This window comes from Cupressus sempervirens, chromosome 11 (genome assembly GCF_028749045.1).
Source record: "Cupressus sempervirens isolate cs-2001-9-10 chromosome 11, ASM2874904v1, whole genome shotgun sequence".
NCBI lineage: Eukaryota > Viridiplantae > Streptophyta > Pinopsida > Cupressales > Cupressaceae > Cupressus > Cupressus sempervirens.
The window spans coordinates 550473437-550491147 of record NC_143128.1 but is presented as its reverse complement, the minus strand read 5'-3'; the positions used below and the strand labels follow the sequence as shown (position 1 = coordinate 550491147).

Sequence of the window (17711 nt, the reverse complement as noted above, 5' to 3'; positions counted from 1 at the left end):
TCATGCTTCATACGTTGGAGAAACTCCTTTCCATCAACAAAACATATACTGGCAACACTATATACCTTTTATTCTCTCTCCTTCAATGGCTTTGACTTATGTTTCACTCCATCCTTTGTCATAGTGTAGGGATTTGCTCGCGCCTCATGTACAACATGTTTGTCAAATTGCCACGGCCTACCCAACAACATATGACATATGTCTATCGGTACGATATTGCAAAGCACCTCATCTTGGTAGTGTAATGTCCCCGTTTTTGGCGAGTGTATGCAGTTGATGGAGTTAGCTCATCATAGCGACCCTCGTGAGCTGACAGGGTATTTTGGGCTTCCTAGCTGTAGATTTACTATTTTTAGTAGGTCTATTTTTTGGCAATGTAGTGGGTGGCTTTGGTAGTTAGTTGTCACTTGTAGTGAATAAAGTTAATAATTACTTGATCTCTTATTTTTATTCATTAATTATTAAGTTGCATTAGTATAATAATGTTTAAATTATTATAATAATGACATTAAGTGATATTTCTAAAAAGTGTGTTGGAAAGTTTCTAGTGTTGAGTTCTTTTGGGAAACTTTCACAATTTTTGAAGTGGAGTTTTTTTAGGAAACTTTGGCCAACAAAAGATTATAAATGAGAGCTCATTTCATTGGGAAAAGCATGCTTGAAAAATATATTTTCTTTTTGTGCCTTTGTGGCTTTTTTTGATCTTTGACTTGTGAGCCCTTGCTAAAGTATAAGGGTCTTGTTTGAGAAGTTCTTGGCAATTGTGTTGAAGTATACAATTGGCCAACATTCTCCTACTGTATTCCTGTAGCTAAGGAGAATAATCTTGAATATCATATTTTCTTTGCTTGAATTTCTTGGCTGAGGGTTTGAAGAAGTCTAAGAATCATAATCATTGGCAATTGTGTTGAGGTAAGCAATTGTCGTAATTCTCCAACTGTGGTCACGGTGGCTACGGAGATAGGTATTTTTAAAGAAATTGATTGTAATGTGTGCATCTGGAAATCGATTGGAGGTATTGTGATTGCTGTTTTTTACTATTAGGGTTGCGTCTAAGATTGTATCAGCTAGACGTCAAGTTGAGAGTTGGTTTGCTAACGGACTTGGGATTTGACAAGGAGAAATAATGCAGATTGGCAATTTGCATTGTCACACATCCTGTGTATGCAACTGGCATTTTGCATTGCACAGCTAGGTGTCATTCTTTTCCTGGCTGCATTCTGCATTAGAGGCCATTCGAATTAATATTAGACCGTTTGACAATGTCCTTGGCTTGCATTGAGGATATTAGGGAAGATGTTGTGTTAAGGATTTGACTTTGATATTGCAAGGACTGTGCTACGAATAAAATCAGGTTCACTGTTGTTTACTAAGAGTTTGGTTCTTGTTATGTTTTCAGATTCTGTTTTCCTTGAATAAAATTATATGTGATCTGAAGCTGAATTGTTAGATTCAGCATTTGCCATGTACTTCTGATAATTAATGAAAATTAAATAAAACAAAGACACACAGTAATATTGTTCATTGATATTGGCAATTCTGTTGGAAGCATACTTAGTAATATTTGCTTGCCCCTCATGTACAACATGTTTGTCAAACTGCCACGGCCTACCCAACAACATATGACATATGTCCATTGGTATGATATTGGAAAGCACCTCATCGTGGTAGCTTCCAATCTTGAACTTCACTGAGAATTGCTCACTGATCATGACCTTGTGGTTATCTTGCACCCAAGCAATACGGTATGGACGTGGGTGTTTTTGTCTCTTCAGCTTCAACTTTGTGACCATCGTTTTTGACACCAGATTGTCAGTACTTCCACCATCAATTATGACATGAAAACACTTATCTTCACATCTACACCTTGTGTGAAACAAACTCCTTCTTTGATCAGGTGCATTCTCACCACTGAGCAAGACTCTTTTATTTACTAGGATTTCTCCTCTTTACACATCTTCAGAATGTGATGATCCAATATTTTTATCAAAATGTGCAACTCTAGCTTGGCCTTCTACTCTTTGATCTGTCCTTCCTTGACGCTAGGAACATTCAAATTCTCTATGCCCTTCTTCTCTGCAGTAAACACATTTCCCACGGAAGCCTCCTCTTCTAGATCCTTGTCCTCTGCCTCTTCCTCTCTAATCTCTATTATTTTGATCATGCAAATGAATGGAATTATTTCCCCTCTCGTTTTGACTGCTACTTCCAGCCTCATCCTTGTTCTTCTAATCATCATTTCGGCATCCATAAGACCATCCGCTAGATCTTCCACCACGACCTCTACCACTATTTTTGTTATCAAAATTTTTGCTTAGCTTCTCCTCAACTCTTAGGGCAAACTGGCATGCCTCCTCAATACTGGTCACTCGAACAATACTTAGCTCCTCTTGAATACTTGGCCTTAACCCATTAAGGTAACGGGCCACTTTCTCCTTATTAGCTTCTACAAGGCCAGTTCTAATGAGAACCCAATAGAACTCTTCGATATACATTTGAACAAATTTTTCCGCTTGTTTCAACCCTTGCATTTTCTTTTACAGATCAAGCTCATAATCCACGAGAATGAACTGTCACCTCATTTTAGCTACCATCTGATCCCATCTGGTGATTTTGTCCTTTCCTCTTTTATTTCGATCCAACTGGATCTCTTGCCACCAGATCTTTGCATGACCCTTCAATTTGGCCTTCATATGCAAAGTACTCTTCCAATTCATTGATCTAGTGGATCAATTCCTTTGGTTTGAGATTTCCCGAAAATGTGGGAACATCAAACTTAGGTCTTTTTCCAATATTGGAAATAGCCTTAAAAGTTTTGCCTCCTTTGGGTTAAGAACTTCCTCTACTGCGGCTTGGTCCACATTTCCTTCTTCTCTTTCATCCTCGCTTTCATCATCTCCTACGACAAGATTCATTCCTCTGCGCATCTATTCTTGCAATGCTTGCATTTGCCTCTGGAGGGTTCGAAAATCCTTAGGTGTAACACCTTCAACTCTTCCACCACGCTTTCTTTGTGGAGGCATTTTTTCTCTTCTACTAAAACCTTAGTGCAAACAGCCTCATAGTTGGCGATCTATCCATGCACTTAGTAACTTGGCTTTGATACCACTTGATGAAGGGTGCTCGCCTTAACACCATAAACACAGAATAGAAACAAAGAAACAACAACAATTTGCGAGAACAAAATATGGGTTTCTTATTATCGCCGCAAACGCAGAATTACAAAATTCAGACTTACAATATGCTAACCCATATGGGCGCCTTCATTACAGTAATCTGCAAGACAAAGTTGTGAACTGTCACCTAGAGCTGTCCTTGACAATGTTTGGGCCTTTACTAAATAGGCAATTTTATGTCTCCCGGGAAGGTTCTAGACACTCAAACTTAATTCCTAGGGCTGACAGACCCTTACAATACATATAGAGTCTGTGAAATACACTTTTGACATTTATTTTAGAAATATCGGGTAGCCCAATTTTGGAAGATCACAACTCTTGAACCATTGCTCCGATTGGCTATTATAACCACTTTTCAAAAACCTCAGCTCATGATCTATAGGCTTGGATTCATGCAAGCACCCATCTGTCGAGTTTTCAGGCCTCATCCGATGCCTCTAAGGCCTTCACAATTGAGCATGATTTTTTATACTAAAGTACACATCGAAAATCTGCAATAACTTCACAAATATATATAACCTGGGCATGAAAGTCCACTGACAAATTGATTTAACTAAAATAAATCTTCACCTCTTAAATTGAAACATTCTGAGCTCGTATGACTGACTTACTAAGTAGCAAGCTTCCACAACAACTTTGGATTAAGACAACCCTTATTGAAACAACTGAAAAGAAATATTTTTGGGTGATGCAAGATTGCTCTTACACCCAGGATGCTCCTGCATCACACATGTATTTGTGTCTGTAATATTCTTAGTACAATTTTCTCCATACTAGACTCTTTTGGAATAGTCTGGTATATTAATACTTAGTGTACTAATTCTGTTCCTTATAATATGATAGCTTTAGTAATATTGCGTGTTAAAAAATATAAAAGCAGAAAAGAAACCAAGGAATTTGGGAGAGATAAATCATAAGATGATTCCCTTATTTTGATTAGCATCAATAAAAAAGAGCTTCAAATGTCCTTGGTATTCTATTTACTACTGCAAAGAGAAATGATTATTGTGGTTTAAAATCCTATAGAAAGGCAAAAGAGAGGTAGTCTTCCTCTAATATCCCATCAAGGACATTATTTTATAAACCCAAACCTTTGATATCTTTCTCTATTTTTCCAATCATATCATTTTCAATATTTGATTATCTATATATATGCATTCATAGAGTGATGTGCTTTCATAACTAATATTAAGTAAATATTATTGATAAGGTAATTATATTTAATTATATTGTTATATTAAATATATGTTATATATTATATATACTATGTTAAATATATATTATATTAATAATATGAATCATATTTCTTGTTATTAATAATACTATTTTAAGAATTTATGACATTAATAATTTAATATCTAATTAAGATGTAATTATCATATACTATAGTATTTTAAATAGTTGAGATATATATTCATATATTAATTATTTATATTCAATAGAATAGTATTTAAATATCTAATATATATATATATTTATGTATAGTAATATGATAATATTTATATTATTGTGATATATAATAATTTATATTTTCATCTTAGTATAATTCTAATACATTATCAACCACTTTCATATCATAAACTTTATAACTAATAGTTGTTTATTATTAAATCATATTTCAAGGTGGGTATATCATAGTCCTCTCTCGAATTCGCTGCCCTCAAGCAAAGATAATTCATACACATACTCAACATATATTTAGGTGCAATAAGATTTAAAGGATTTATGAAGTATATATCTTAATGCATGAAGACACAAAGTAGACACATTAATGCATGAAAACACATGAAAACATGATGTAGACACATGATTGCTTGAAGACACGATGCAGACACGATGTAGACACATAATACATGAATTCTTCATTAACACCTTTTAATTCTTTGATAGAATCTTGCAACCACAAGCGATCATTAGTATACATGTATATATAATTTTAAAAAAATACGAGTCATGATAAATTACTCCAAGCAAATTCTCTAATAGAATGAATTTGTTCATCGTTTAATACTCATATAAACTTTGAATGATAGGAGTTGATGTTGTCCAAGTTGCCTAGATGCCAAATGTGCAAATGGATTCCCTCAAAGTTTATTGATCCAAGTTCGTATCGCAAAAGATTACGGATCGCTGACTTCTACCCTATCTTGGGACAAGGATCCAATTGCTTAGACTTAGACAAGCCCCTCCTTGGTAACATGCCTAGCTTCTCTTATTCGTAATATAAGAAGTAACATTAATTCTTGATCATATTATTATTTCAGATCAGTGAAGGATAGATTACATGTTATCCAAGTTTCCTAGATGCCAAATGTGCAATGGATTCTCTCAAAGTTTATAGGCCCAAGTCCATGTCTTAAAGGATCATGGGTTGCTGACCCCTACCCTGTCTTGGGACAAAAGATCCAATTGCTTGGACTTAGACAAGCCCCTCCTTGGTAAGATCACCCCTCCTTGGTAACATCTCTTTCTTGTCTTATTCATCAGATAGTACTAGAATTAGTATTATAAATGTAGTCGTAGATAGGAAATAATATTAATTTTTGTATATTCATTTCGATGAAGGATAAAGTATGTGTGTATTATCTGAATTTAGGATCCAAAGGTATAGATGTTATCGAAGTTGCTTAGATGCCAAATGTGCAAATGGATTCCCTCAAAGTTTACAAGTCCAAGTCCATATCCCAAAGGATCATAGGTCGCCGACCCTACCCTATCTTGGGACAAGATCCAATTGCTTGGACTTAGACAAGCTCCTCCTTGATAACATCATACTCATGTCCTCCGATACACACACACACACACACACATTCTACCTATTATGTATATATTTTAATCTATGTTTTCAACCATATTGTTTACTGAATACATTTAATAATCTAAGATTCACTTAAATCACACATTCATAATGAAATAAGAAAATAATGCATTCCTCAACATTACCTTACTTCTTCAAGGAATGCCTGGCTTACAACGACATCAGATCTGATTATACAAAAATTCTGCAGAACAAGGACTTCAACTATTTATTTGAGGAAGATCAAGTGAAGAGAACAGCGGATTTGATTATCAAAATTCAGAGAAGAAGAGACAAGTTAACCAAAACTTTGCAACTGACTAGTTTGGCTCCTGACTCGGGAGGGTGATTGCATGGGTCTCATAGACTACTTTAGTCTCGTGGACGTCATTAAAATCTATCATATGATATCATATCATGCAGGCAGTCCAATATTATTGTTCTTAATATTAATATATTCTTGTCTTCTTAAACTCCCATTTATGACTTTATGTGATGCTGCTCATAGATTATCTTCTCAATTCTTATCTACATGTTTTTTTCAACAAACTTAACGTGTATCTGTTTCTGTAAGTCCAAGTCATCATGTGTTGCCTTTTCCTTGTTCAGTGATATAGAGTTTCCCCTATGAAATATACCACCCGAATATAAGTTTGGGATATTTTGCTCGCATGATGAACATAGAGAATGATGTAAATCTACGAATTCTTCTTCATGACCATGACGATTCTTCAAATACTAAGCACATTCTTGATCATTATTATTTTCTGTTTTGACAAATCCGTGGCTAGGAGGAACACAGCCAAATCTGAATAATTAAAATGCAAATATATCATCTTATGCCTTTTATCACCGATATCCATAATACCAATCGTGCTTATGCTCTCTCTAATTATTAATTATATATGTTTGTTTATTCTTATTGATATTATTAAGGGAAGTCCATTATAAATTGTTGTTTAATTAGATGGCTGTATGTAGACAATTTGTTTGCCATTTTTGTATGATGGTGTCTGTCATAGCCCTATGTTGGCATACATACATACATACATACATACATACATACATACATATATATATATATATATATATATTCCTTATATAAATATATTAGTTAGTAATATTAACCAAATATTACTTGATGTTGCTCATTATCAATATTAAATATATGCAAATTAATCTTGTTAAAATAATTAGACAAATACATTTCATTAAATAATATTTTCTATTTATCAAATAAAATAATAGAATAGAATAACAATTCACAATTAATCAAACAATATTTATTATTTATCAATATTAAAACAAACTAATAAATAATAAATATTCAAAACTAATAATTAAAATAATAATAATAAATAAATACATGTGAAATGGTCTAAAAACCTATCACTATATTTCCAATCAAATTGGTTAGTAAATAAGTGGAAATAAACTTAACATATGCTAATAAAAAGGCACGTATGGTTTAAGACGAGTCATGCCATTTGGTAGGCCCGAGATTTTAAGTATTTAATACGAGTTCTTAATGAGAGGAAAAAAGAGGAGAAGATAACAATATGAAAAACAAAAACAAGGACCCACCGTTATTTTCATACAACAAACAAGAAAAAAACTAAATAAATTAAGTTGTTTGGTTTGGTAAAGAAAAGGTTATGGGTGAACTTAAATAGAAATGGAGGAATAAAAGTAAAATATTCCATACTTCGTATGAAATAGCCGACATTATAGGAGGCACCATATTATGAGGTATGCTCATTAAAATAAGGTTTTTATTATTTTAATGGGTCTTCTTATTAAATAAAATATTAGGTTTGTCAAAGATATAAGTCATTTTAGAAAAGAGCCGTTTTGCACTTAAATTTTCCATTAGGAATCTAACATGGGTGTTATTTTATTTATAAATATTATTTAATGTTATTCAAAGGAAATAATATATTATGTTTTAAGGTATGATATGATATAATTAAATGTTTATGCATTATTAAATATATCATTTAAATATTCCAAGGTTATTAATATCTTATGTTAGGACATAAGGCTACGCTAGATATGAGTAAAAATATAAATGGTTTTTTATTTATTGAAACAAAATGAACATATTTGAAATAATCAACTCCTTATATGAAGAATAATAGAAATTGGATAATGTTGTGTTAACCTATGGGGTTAGCATCATGGAAATTAATGAGACTTGAAGCATGGGGTATGCGAGATGTTAAGATCTCCATCCGACCACCATGGTTGGGAATCAATAGATAATCTCAATGTGATAGAATAGATGATGTCAACATATGCACATGTGATTGGCCTTGGATAGAGGATGTCCTGTCCAAGAAGAATTTTAAGGGGCACGCTCTCAACAAGACAACAGGTAGCTATGAGCTAGGAAGCCCGATCTGGAGACGTCCTTAAGATTGGGTTTAAATTAGAGGGTAAAATAATATAGTTTGTTTTGTTATTAATGTGATTCTAACCATTATTTGGCAGGTATTATTTGTCCCAAACTAACCCTAATAGAGGGTACATTACAGTGTCACCTTAAATGTATATCTTCCTACCAACGTTGGATGAATATTTTTCTTTTATGTGTATCAAGTGACGCCTCATGATAAGCAATTGCGTCTGTTTCTTTGCAATAAATTTGAAGAGCAACAATGTGGTTGTGTCAACAGTCATTTGGGAGAATGATGAGTATCAAGGCACTTGTGAATATAAAACCACATGATAATTAGTTTTGGTAGGTTGTTCAAAAAAAGACGGATCTCAGAATGAAAAGCTTCTGGCCATTATATCCATCATAAATCAACTCCAAAAGGGCATTTGTTGTGTAAGAGGTATTCTGAGTTTGGATGGCTTTGTGGCTTGGAATTTTTTTTTCCAGGGAAGCTCCAAGTATAGTTGCCAGTTCATGTTTGATATCTATATTCTTATTGGAAGTCCAAGGAAAGTAATAGAAATTATGGAAATAGCAATAGTAGACTAAATTGATTGGGATCCACTTGAAAAAAAATTGAGGAAATGGAAATATCGAAGTCTTTGATGAGCTAAAATGTGTGTCACTTTAGTTTTTGATGAAGTATTGTTTAGAAGAAAAGCCATGCCACTGTTATTTTATAATCTTTTTTTTACAAACTTCGCACTTTGTTTCGATTGTATTTTTGATACTCATAAATCTCATAGGTTGGCAGGATGCTAGCTCGGATACCAATTGTAATGTCCCTAATGGGACATTATTTTACAAACACAAGCGATTGATATCTTTCTCTATTTTTCCAATTATATCCTTCTCAATATTTGATATTCTATATATATGCATTCATAGAGTCATGTGCTTTCATTATTAATATTAAGTATATTATATTGATAAGGTAATTATATTTAATTATATTATTATATTAATAATATAAATCATATTTTGTGTTATTAATAATACTATTTTAATTATTTATAACATTATTATTTTAATATATAATTAAGATGTAATTTTCATATACTTTAGTATTTAAAATAGTTGATATATATACATATATTAATTATTTATATTCAATAGTATAGTATTTAAATATCTAATATATATATATATATATATATATATATATATATCTATATATCTATTTCTATATCTATATATCTATGTATAGCTATATGATAATATTTATATTATATCACATAATAATTTATACTTTCGTCTTAGTATAATTATAATACATTATCAATCATTTTTATATATTTAACTTTATAACTAATAGTTATTTATTATTAAATCATATTTCAAGGTGGGGATATCACACTTCCTCATTGTAATTAACATACAAAAGTCAAATAATACTTTATAAAACAAGAAACTCATGAGTAATGAGATAGCATGATTTCCTTTAGGTGTGCATAATCATTATTTGTATACTTTGAAACATCTTAATCATGTAGTGGTTACAAATCACTAATTGATTACTTACCAAATAAAAAAACACAAACATTATTATTGAAATGATATTTGTCCCATCAGAGTTTAATGTATAATTATCAACAAACTCAATAATAAGGGTATGATCCTTGCCTTCTTTGCATGTCCTGGTGTTCCATGTATATTTAAACACACATACACATGCATACTGATACCTAATGTATCCTTATTTAAAATTGTGTGTGTTATCATTCTTGCAGTCGGGCGTGCATTGTAACTTACTCTTTTGGACTAAGGTTAATCAAATGACACTTCTAAAGCGTACAATAGTTTAACATTCCATGTAATTTTATATCTAAGGTTTTTAAGGAAAACAATGACAACTTGTTTTTATTTTCAACATATTCACCGATTTGATTTAATGAGTCATTATGTTTATATTAACATTTTTTTCAATGCAAATGAGATATATCATATTAATTGTCTGTTCCATATGTAGTTGACTAGCTAATAATTTACATTGGAATTGATCAATGTGTTGCAGTAATGTCTTGGATACACAAACAATTAAAAAAGACCCACCCTAGAGTGGTTACAATTATTGTTCCTCGTCATCCTCAGAGGGGAAATGAGATTACTCAGGTAATCTTAGAAAATTACGTTGGATTAGCAAATCAGTGAGAACTATTCATGTTGAATTAGCAAATCATGAGAAGTATTTTTGTAAAGATTGAATCCATCTCCTTTGAGCATATATTTAGGTAGATTTTCCCTTTGCTATGTATGAGTTTTGGCTTGGTTTTGCAATGCTAGGTGAAAAGGAGCTATATTATTGATTTTCCATTATTTAAAATTTTAATCAATTTTTTTATTGTTGCAAATTCTTTTCACCTCTACAACAAAATTCTCGACATCCTTGAGTCCAAATTGGGTTGGGGCTTGGGCGATTGTTAATTTTAAGTCTCCTTTAATATATTTTAATGTTGTATCTTTTTTTGGTTTTTTAAATTTGAAGTACTTTAAATGAATTTTAACTATAAGTATTCATCTTGCAATATTTAACACAATTCAACTATGATGGCCATGAGCTTTACATCTCGTATTTATTTTACTTTTTTGATTTGGTTCATTGATGTGTTCTTGAAAGGATGCTTGTAGTATAATGGCATTTCTTTTTACACTTCTAATTGATGTTGTACATCTGTGTGTATTGTGTTATTAGATGTCTTACTCATAGTTCAAAATCTTGCCGAGATGTGGTGGAAATCTCGACTTCTCGTGAGAAATTTAACAAAACAAGAAAACTCTTAGTTTTCTCATGAGGAATTAGAGCCGAGAAATTAAAAAAAATATCGCTGAGAAACCAACGATTTATTGGTAAGAAGTTTCAAACTTCTCGCAATAACTAGACAAAATCTCGTGAGTGACACCAGTAAAACTTGGACACACAGTAAGTTAGCATTTTGTGTTTTATATTATAGTTCGCAGCCTTTGGGGGAGAGGAGAAGGGTTTTGGGGGAGAGAAGTAGTCATTGGCAGTCTTTTAGATCAAATGCAAGTGGATTTGAAGTGGATTCGAAATGGATTCAAAGAGATTTTTCTAGTGAATCTAGATTCACAAGTAAATTTTCTAAATTTCTTTTCTTTTTAGTTAAAAATCATTTTGTCCTACCTTAGTTGCATCTAACTTTATAGAAACTCTATAATACCATTTGCAATGTTCTATAGCATGTTTTAGAGCGTCATGAATAATATCTAATGTAATGGGCACCCCTGAATGTCCCAGAAAACTAAACCAAATTGTTGAAAGGAATTATGTCAAACAGTTTGCATTCAACCTCTTATTTCTCCGTTTAATGTTTTAAACCCCTTATAACTCCGGAAATCAAACGTTTATTTGTTTGTTGTGTTTTGTGCATGAAATTGGTATCATACAACATAAACAAGAAAGAAACTACAATAATATGCAAAGTGGAAATGAACTGCTCCCAATAAAATGTTATTTTCAGAATTCATAAAACCAAATACATGGCAGATTTATCAACTCACTAATTACTTCAGCATTATTGACATAATACTCCAGCCCATGCTTTCGAACTTGCTACTACAGTGCCGCGTGAATAGTGCCGCATGAACAGTGCTGCTACAGTACTTTGTCCTTCAATCAGTCCACTACCTTCGTAATATCATTCCCTCAAAGCGGCATAAGCGTCGGACAAGTAGTGAAGCAGATATGAGCAAAATACCAAATCTGCCTGTAGCTGGAAATGCAACTAAACTGCCTGATAATGAAGCCGATAACAAATAATTCCAAAGGCCAAACCCCAAGGGAATGACATCTAGAATGTTACAAGAGAGGATAAACGTCCTCAAATGCCAAGAACGGAGTTGCAACTCACACACCAATTTCTTCTCATATTCCACCTCTTTAATGAAGCCACAAATGCTTCCTTTTATTCTATTTCCAAGGGTCCGCTCAACTCATATGGGCAATGTGGGATAAAAGATGTGTAATATATAAAACATATATTAAAATACCCCTTATGTCTCCCTTGGGTACACATCCCCATAAAATAAATATTAAAGTAACACTTTAATATTTTACAATTAAATTAGACGTTATTTTAATTAAATTTAAGGCATTAAAATGTATTAGCAATCGGACTCTGAATAATGCGAGTGATAGCTCATCGGAAAGCTCTCACCGAGGAGTATCAAATCCAATCACCAAAATTGACCTGCACTGTGTCCTGCCGACTTACTAAAAATAGTAAGTATGTCTGAAATTGAGTAAATCAACTTTGTTTTGGCCCAAATTGGAAATGACTACGCCAAAACACTCCAAGATCCCATTAAACCCTTCGTTAGCCCTCGGGACCATGTAGAACAAGGCTAACGCACACACACTTGGTCAACTGCTAAAATGGGGACATTACATCTAACACCATCTTTTTGCAAATTTTACAAAAATCTATCATAGTTTTTTCAATAATTTCATAATTTAACACGTATTTGGTTTTTATATTTTAAGTTCAGCTTGTGTTTAAACTTATTTATAGTTTTAATCTAATTTAGTTTGTTCCTAAATATGTTTATTAAATGTCAAATTCTGTGACTTCAATTTGTATTTTGTATGTGTAGGTTGATTTTTCATTAAATGGCAAATATAGATTCCTTTGCAACTGGATCAGCTGCAGCATTTTCTAGTGGTCTGTAGACACATGTCCATTTGGATTTGTAGGCACACACCCTAAAGGGGCTAGAGATAAGGCATAGAAATATGCCTCTGAAGGAACTAAGTATAATAGTGTGATATGCAAAAAATGTGAAAAACAAATTTGTTGAGGCATACACTATTCAAAGTACCATCTTGTAGGGATAAAAAAGTGTGACACAAGGATTTGTCACGAGACCACAAAGGAAATAAAGAGAGATGAATGCTTTGTTCGCTGCCTATGAAGAGAAAAAGTTGCAAAGGGAAAGGGTAAATTGGCTATTAGAGCAACCATTTCCTAATCGCAAGATATGTCTCATTTCTAAGAATCATTTATTATTTTTTTATCACCATTATTAGTTTGGATTTTGCTAAAACAATATCATAATGAAATGATGTGGGTTGTGACCAGGTATCTCAATCACCCTTGATGAAGAAGAAGCAACAATTGAGGGCATAATGGGTTCTATTCATGACCCATAGATCCGAACCCCTACCATCCACTTGGCTTCCACATCCACTGGTTCTAGTAGTCCATAAACATCTTCTCTTGATGGTATTTTCGTGCATAGAAACACACCTAGAGCACAACCATCACTGTAGGGTACTGGACATAATGATGATGTGCACCAACAAGTTGACATTCAATGTGTCGATTTTTGGTATTTTAACTGCGTCCCCTTCAATGTTGCAGCAAGTACCTATTTTCTGAATTCTGTGTCTGGTTGTACGGTGTCAGGAAAAGGCTACAAGGTACCTACCCCTATAGACTCAAGTGGGAGGTTAGTTCATTTGTTTCAAATCTTGATACTTTTATAGTTTTACAGTTTACTTACTTTTTTTAATGTTATTTTTTAAAATCAAAGTTGTGTAATTAGTGTCATTTCTATTTTGTATTTGTAGATTGCTCAAAGATGTTTGTAGGGGTAAATGTGGTTGAAGAACAACAATTGCAATAGAAATAGTTTGGCTGAACCATACTTTTAGGTGGATAGATGGATGGAAGAAATTGTACCATCATCAATGTTTTGGTTTGTTGCAAGGATCAAGTTGTCATTATGATATCCTTGGATGCCTTAAACAAGGTAAAGACAATTGAAAATCTATCTTTAATGCTAGAGCTTGTTGTGATGGAGCTCAGGGCTGTTGATTTAGTGTAAATAATAACCGGCAATGTAGTGACATATGTGGTAGCAGGTAGGATCTTACAAGATTAGTAAAGCACACTCTTTTGGTCTCCTTGTTCAATGCATGTTATTGACCTTCTTTTATAGGGTATATGGAAATTAGACTGGGGTGAGAGGTTGTAGAGGATGCAAGGAAGATACCAAAATATATCTACAATCACCCTTGGGTCCTTCACTTGATGAGAACATACACCCATGGGAAGGAGTTGGTTAGACCTGTAGTTACAAGGTTTGTAACGGTTTTCTTAGCGTTGCAAAGTCTTATTAGCTCCTTGAATCGTTTGAAGCAATTGTTTGTGAGACGACCATGACAAGACTTAGAATATTCAAAGAAGCCTGATAGACAGAGTGTTGCACGCATTGTCTTTGACAACCACTTTTTTGATGAAGCTACATAAATTGTGAAGGTAATTTGGAAACTTCAAAAGTTGAATATTTAAGTTTTTTATATTCAATAATCAAGTCTTCCATTATTAATTTATAACCCTAGTCTCTAATTAATGGTAATCGTTTTTTCTGTTTCAATAGTAGGCAACAAAGCCCTTGGTTAAAGTTCTCCACTTGATAGATGGGGAACAAACCCCAATGAAGTTTCTTTATGAGGCCATGGATAGGGCCAAAGAGGTTGTAAGAAATCACTACAGGGGGGTCAACTTGAAATTTGACCCCATATGGCAAAACTATTGATAAGAGGTGGAACAATCAACTCCACCAACTCATTCATGTGGCAGTGTATTTCTTCAACCCACTTTTCGCTTCTCTCCATTTTACAAGGATTCCAATGGAGAGGTCATAGAGGCCTTTACTGAATGCATGTAGAGGGTGGTACCTGACATTGAGTTGATAGACGTCACTGTGGTCAAGATGAAAGTGTATCAAAATGCAATGAGCAAGTTGTTCTCCTCAAACTTGGCAAGGAGAGGAAGAAACACTCAAACCTGAGTTACAATACTTGGATTTTGAAGTCTTTCACATGCATGATAAGTAGATAAAGACTAAGTCAAAAAAACATGTTCTCACCTTGCTTTCTAACTCTTCAATATTTATCTTGCAGATGCTTGGTGGTGAAATTGGGGTGGATTTGTCCCAAATTTGCACAAACTTGCCCTTTGCATCTTATGTCAGCCATGTAGCTCATCCAACTTTGAGTGTAATTGGAGCTTATTCAAAGCCATTCACACAAAGAAGAGGAACAAGTTGGCACAAAAACGCCTCAATGACCTTGTCTTTGTGCAATATAACCTTAAGTTGCACATAAGAAAGGTAGAATCAACACCAGTAGGCCCACTTGATCTGGATGATATAGATCCTTATGGTGATGGACAACATAGGAACAACCTCCATTGTTTACAGAGGATGACATCTATGATTTGTAGAGGTAGACTATTGAGGAGGGTGGTTTTGCACTGGGATTGGATGACGTTTAGGAGGATGGTGGTGAGAGTGAGAACACTAATAGTGAAGATACAGAGGATGAGTCATTGAGTATCAGCACCAACATCGGCTACATACATGATGAATATCAAGCCACAACTACAACCACTTTGGATTGCTAGGGCTAGACCCCCTCCCACTCCTATAGTTTTTACTAGAGCTATTGGGTAGGGGAAGAGGAAGATGTAGATTAGTTTCATATTGTACTTGACATTTGTATTTTCTTATCTTTTTACAAAGACAATTTGCTATTTATAGTTTTCTTTAGAGCTCAGAGTCTTAGACTATGGTTGCCAGCCATTAGCATTCCATACGAGGATGAGATTTTGTTACATATTGCATTTATATATATATATATCTAGATCAGCTTGTTTGGTTTGTTTACTCATTCACTGACTCATTAGATGCATCTCCTTATTGAATTTTTGCAAAAAAATGCATTTCTAACTAAATTTAAGTCATTGTAAAAACTCTTGATATTTTCGTGGGAAGTTACCGATTTATCTCCAATATTTGCTGAGGTCTTTATTTTGCCTTACCCAATAGGTGGCAGAGAATGAGATTTTGAACTATGGAATCTTACTCTTAAACAAAGTAATGAGAATCGGAATCGGATCGGAATCAGCAAGGCCGAATCGAATCGAGAATCGGCAATGAATCGCCTATGAATTGGTGATGAATTAGCAAATTTGAAAAAACTCTTTAAATTTAGAGATTTTAACAATTTAAAACTTATTTCATGCACCCTTTATTGAATATAACTTAAACACACTATAACATCATCAAATAGAAGTTAAAACTTAACATACATAAACATGGAAGTTTGGAACATAAAATCCATCACATACGTAACTATGTTATCTAAAATGTAAATTGTAGGCTAGCTGAAGTAAATAGAAATCAAATGATCATAATGATTCAAATCATAGAATGTATGTAAGATAAAGATCCATAAGACATCAAATCATAAATGTATGTAACAATCTAAGATGAAGATCCATGAAAGTTTGAAACGTATGTCTATCAATGATTCAGTATCAATATCTGTAAACAAAATATAAAAACAAGGCTCTAGCTCAAGCGTCATAGTCATCATCATCCTCAACATCATCCTCAAGCTCAGCTGTAGCCTCAGCCTCAGCCTTTGACTATCCAGTCTGCCTACTAGAAAGGCGTCTAATGTAGGTCCTAGAGGACCGCCGAGCCATATCCCCCACATGTAAGATGAGCTCACGAACAACGTCGCTAGGGCCTGTGTCTGTGCATGCGTGTGTGTCTACCAATGCCTGAAGAACGTGCTCTAGTTGCCTCAGCCTCTATATCCACTTGGTCAACCCACGCACGGTCTTCCTCAGTGAAGATCGGATCCACAACCTCTGTGAGCCACTCTAATTCTGGATCAATCTCCTCCAAAATGATCAGAGAGGAGTCAGTGCCCAAAATTTGTCTGATCCCAAGACGAAGGTTGTAATGAACAAAGACAAGATCATTCAACCTCTGCACTGTAAACCCATTTCTTCTCTTCGAGTGGATGTGTTCGAACATGGACCAACTGCGCTCACATCCAGAAGTGCTGTTTGGCTGACTCTAAATACGGATGACAATTTTTTGAAGTTTTGGGGTTGTGGCCCCAAACATTTGCCACCATCTATCTGAAATAAGGGAAAATAAAAACAATTAGTCTCATTTACAAATTACAACTCTAAAATTACATAATCAACTTTAAGTTTAGAATCCAGATTCATGAACATTGAATATATTATTTAATTTTTACCTGGTGTTGATGTGAGTTTTTGTACCACTTACATAACATATTAGTAATTGAATATCCGATACGGAGTATCAAACATACAATTCCTCTCTTGAAAAGTTATTGCTTATGGGATATGAGAATAACTCCAATGTTCCTTACACTTGTGGATACTCGCTTAGTTTTATCGATGTGATTTGCTGGTAATCACGTAGGCGGCCTTACGTTGTTCATTCAAGGATGACT

The 17711-nt window shown here is 33.7% G+C and overlaps 1 protein-coding gene across 1 annotated transcript in view; it reads left to right on the top strand.

Annotated features, from left to right (window-relative positions):
* The window catches only part of KDTA (KDO transferase A), a 250286-nt gene that overhangs the window by 155729 nt on the left and 76846 nt on the right, over positions 1 to 17711 (top strand). Inside the window, exon 8 of the mRNA XM_089810177.1 lies at positions 10425 to 10522. Coding sequence (XP_089666303.1) covers positions 10425 to 10522 — 98 coding nt within the window. The remainder of the gene's footprint in view (positions 1 to 10424; positions 10523 to 17711) is intronic.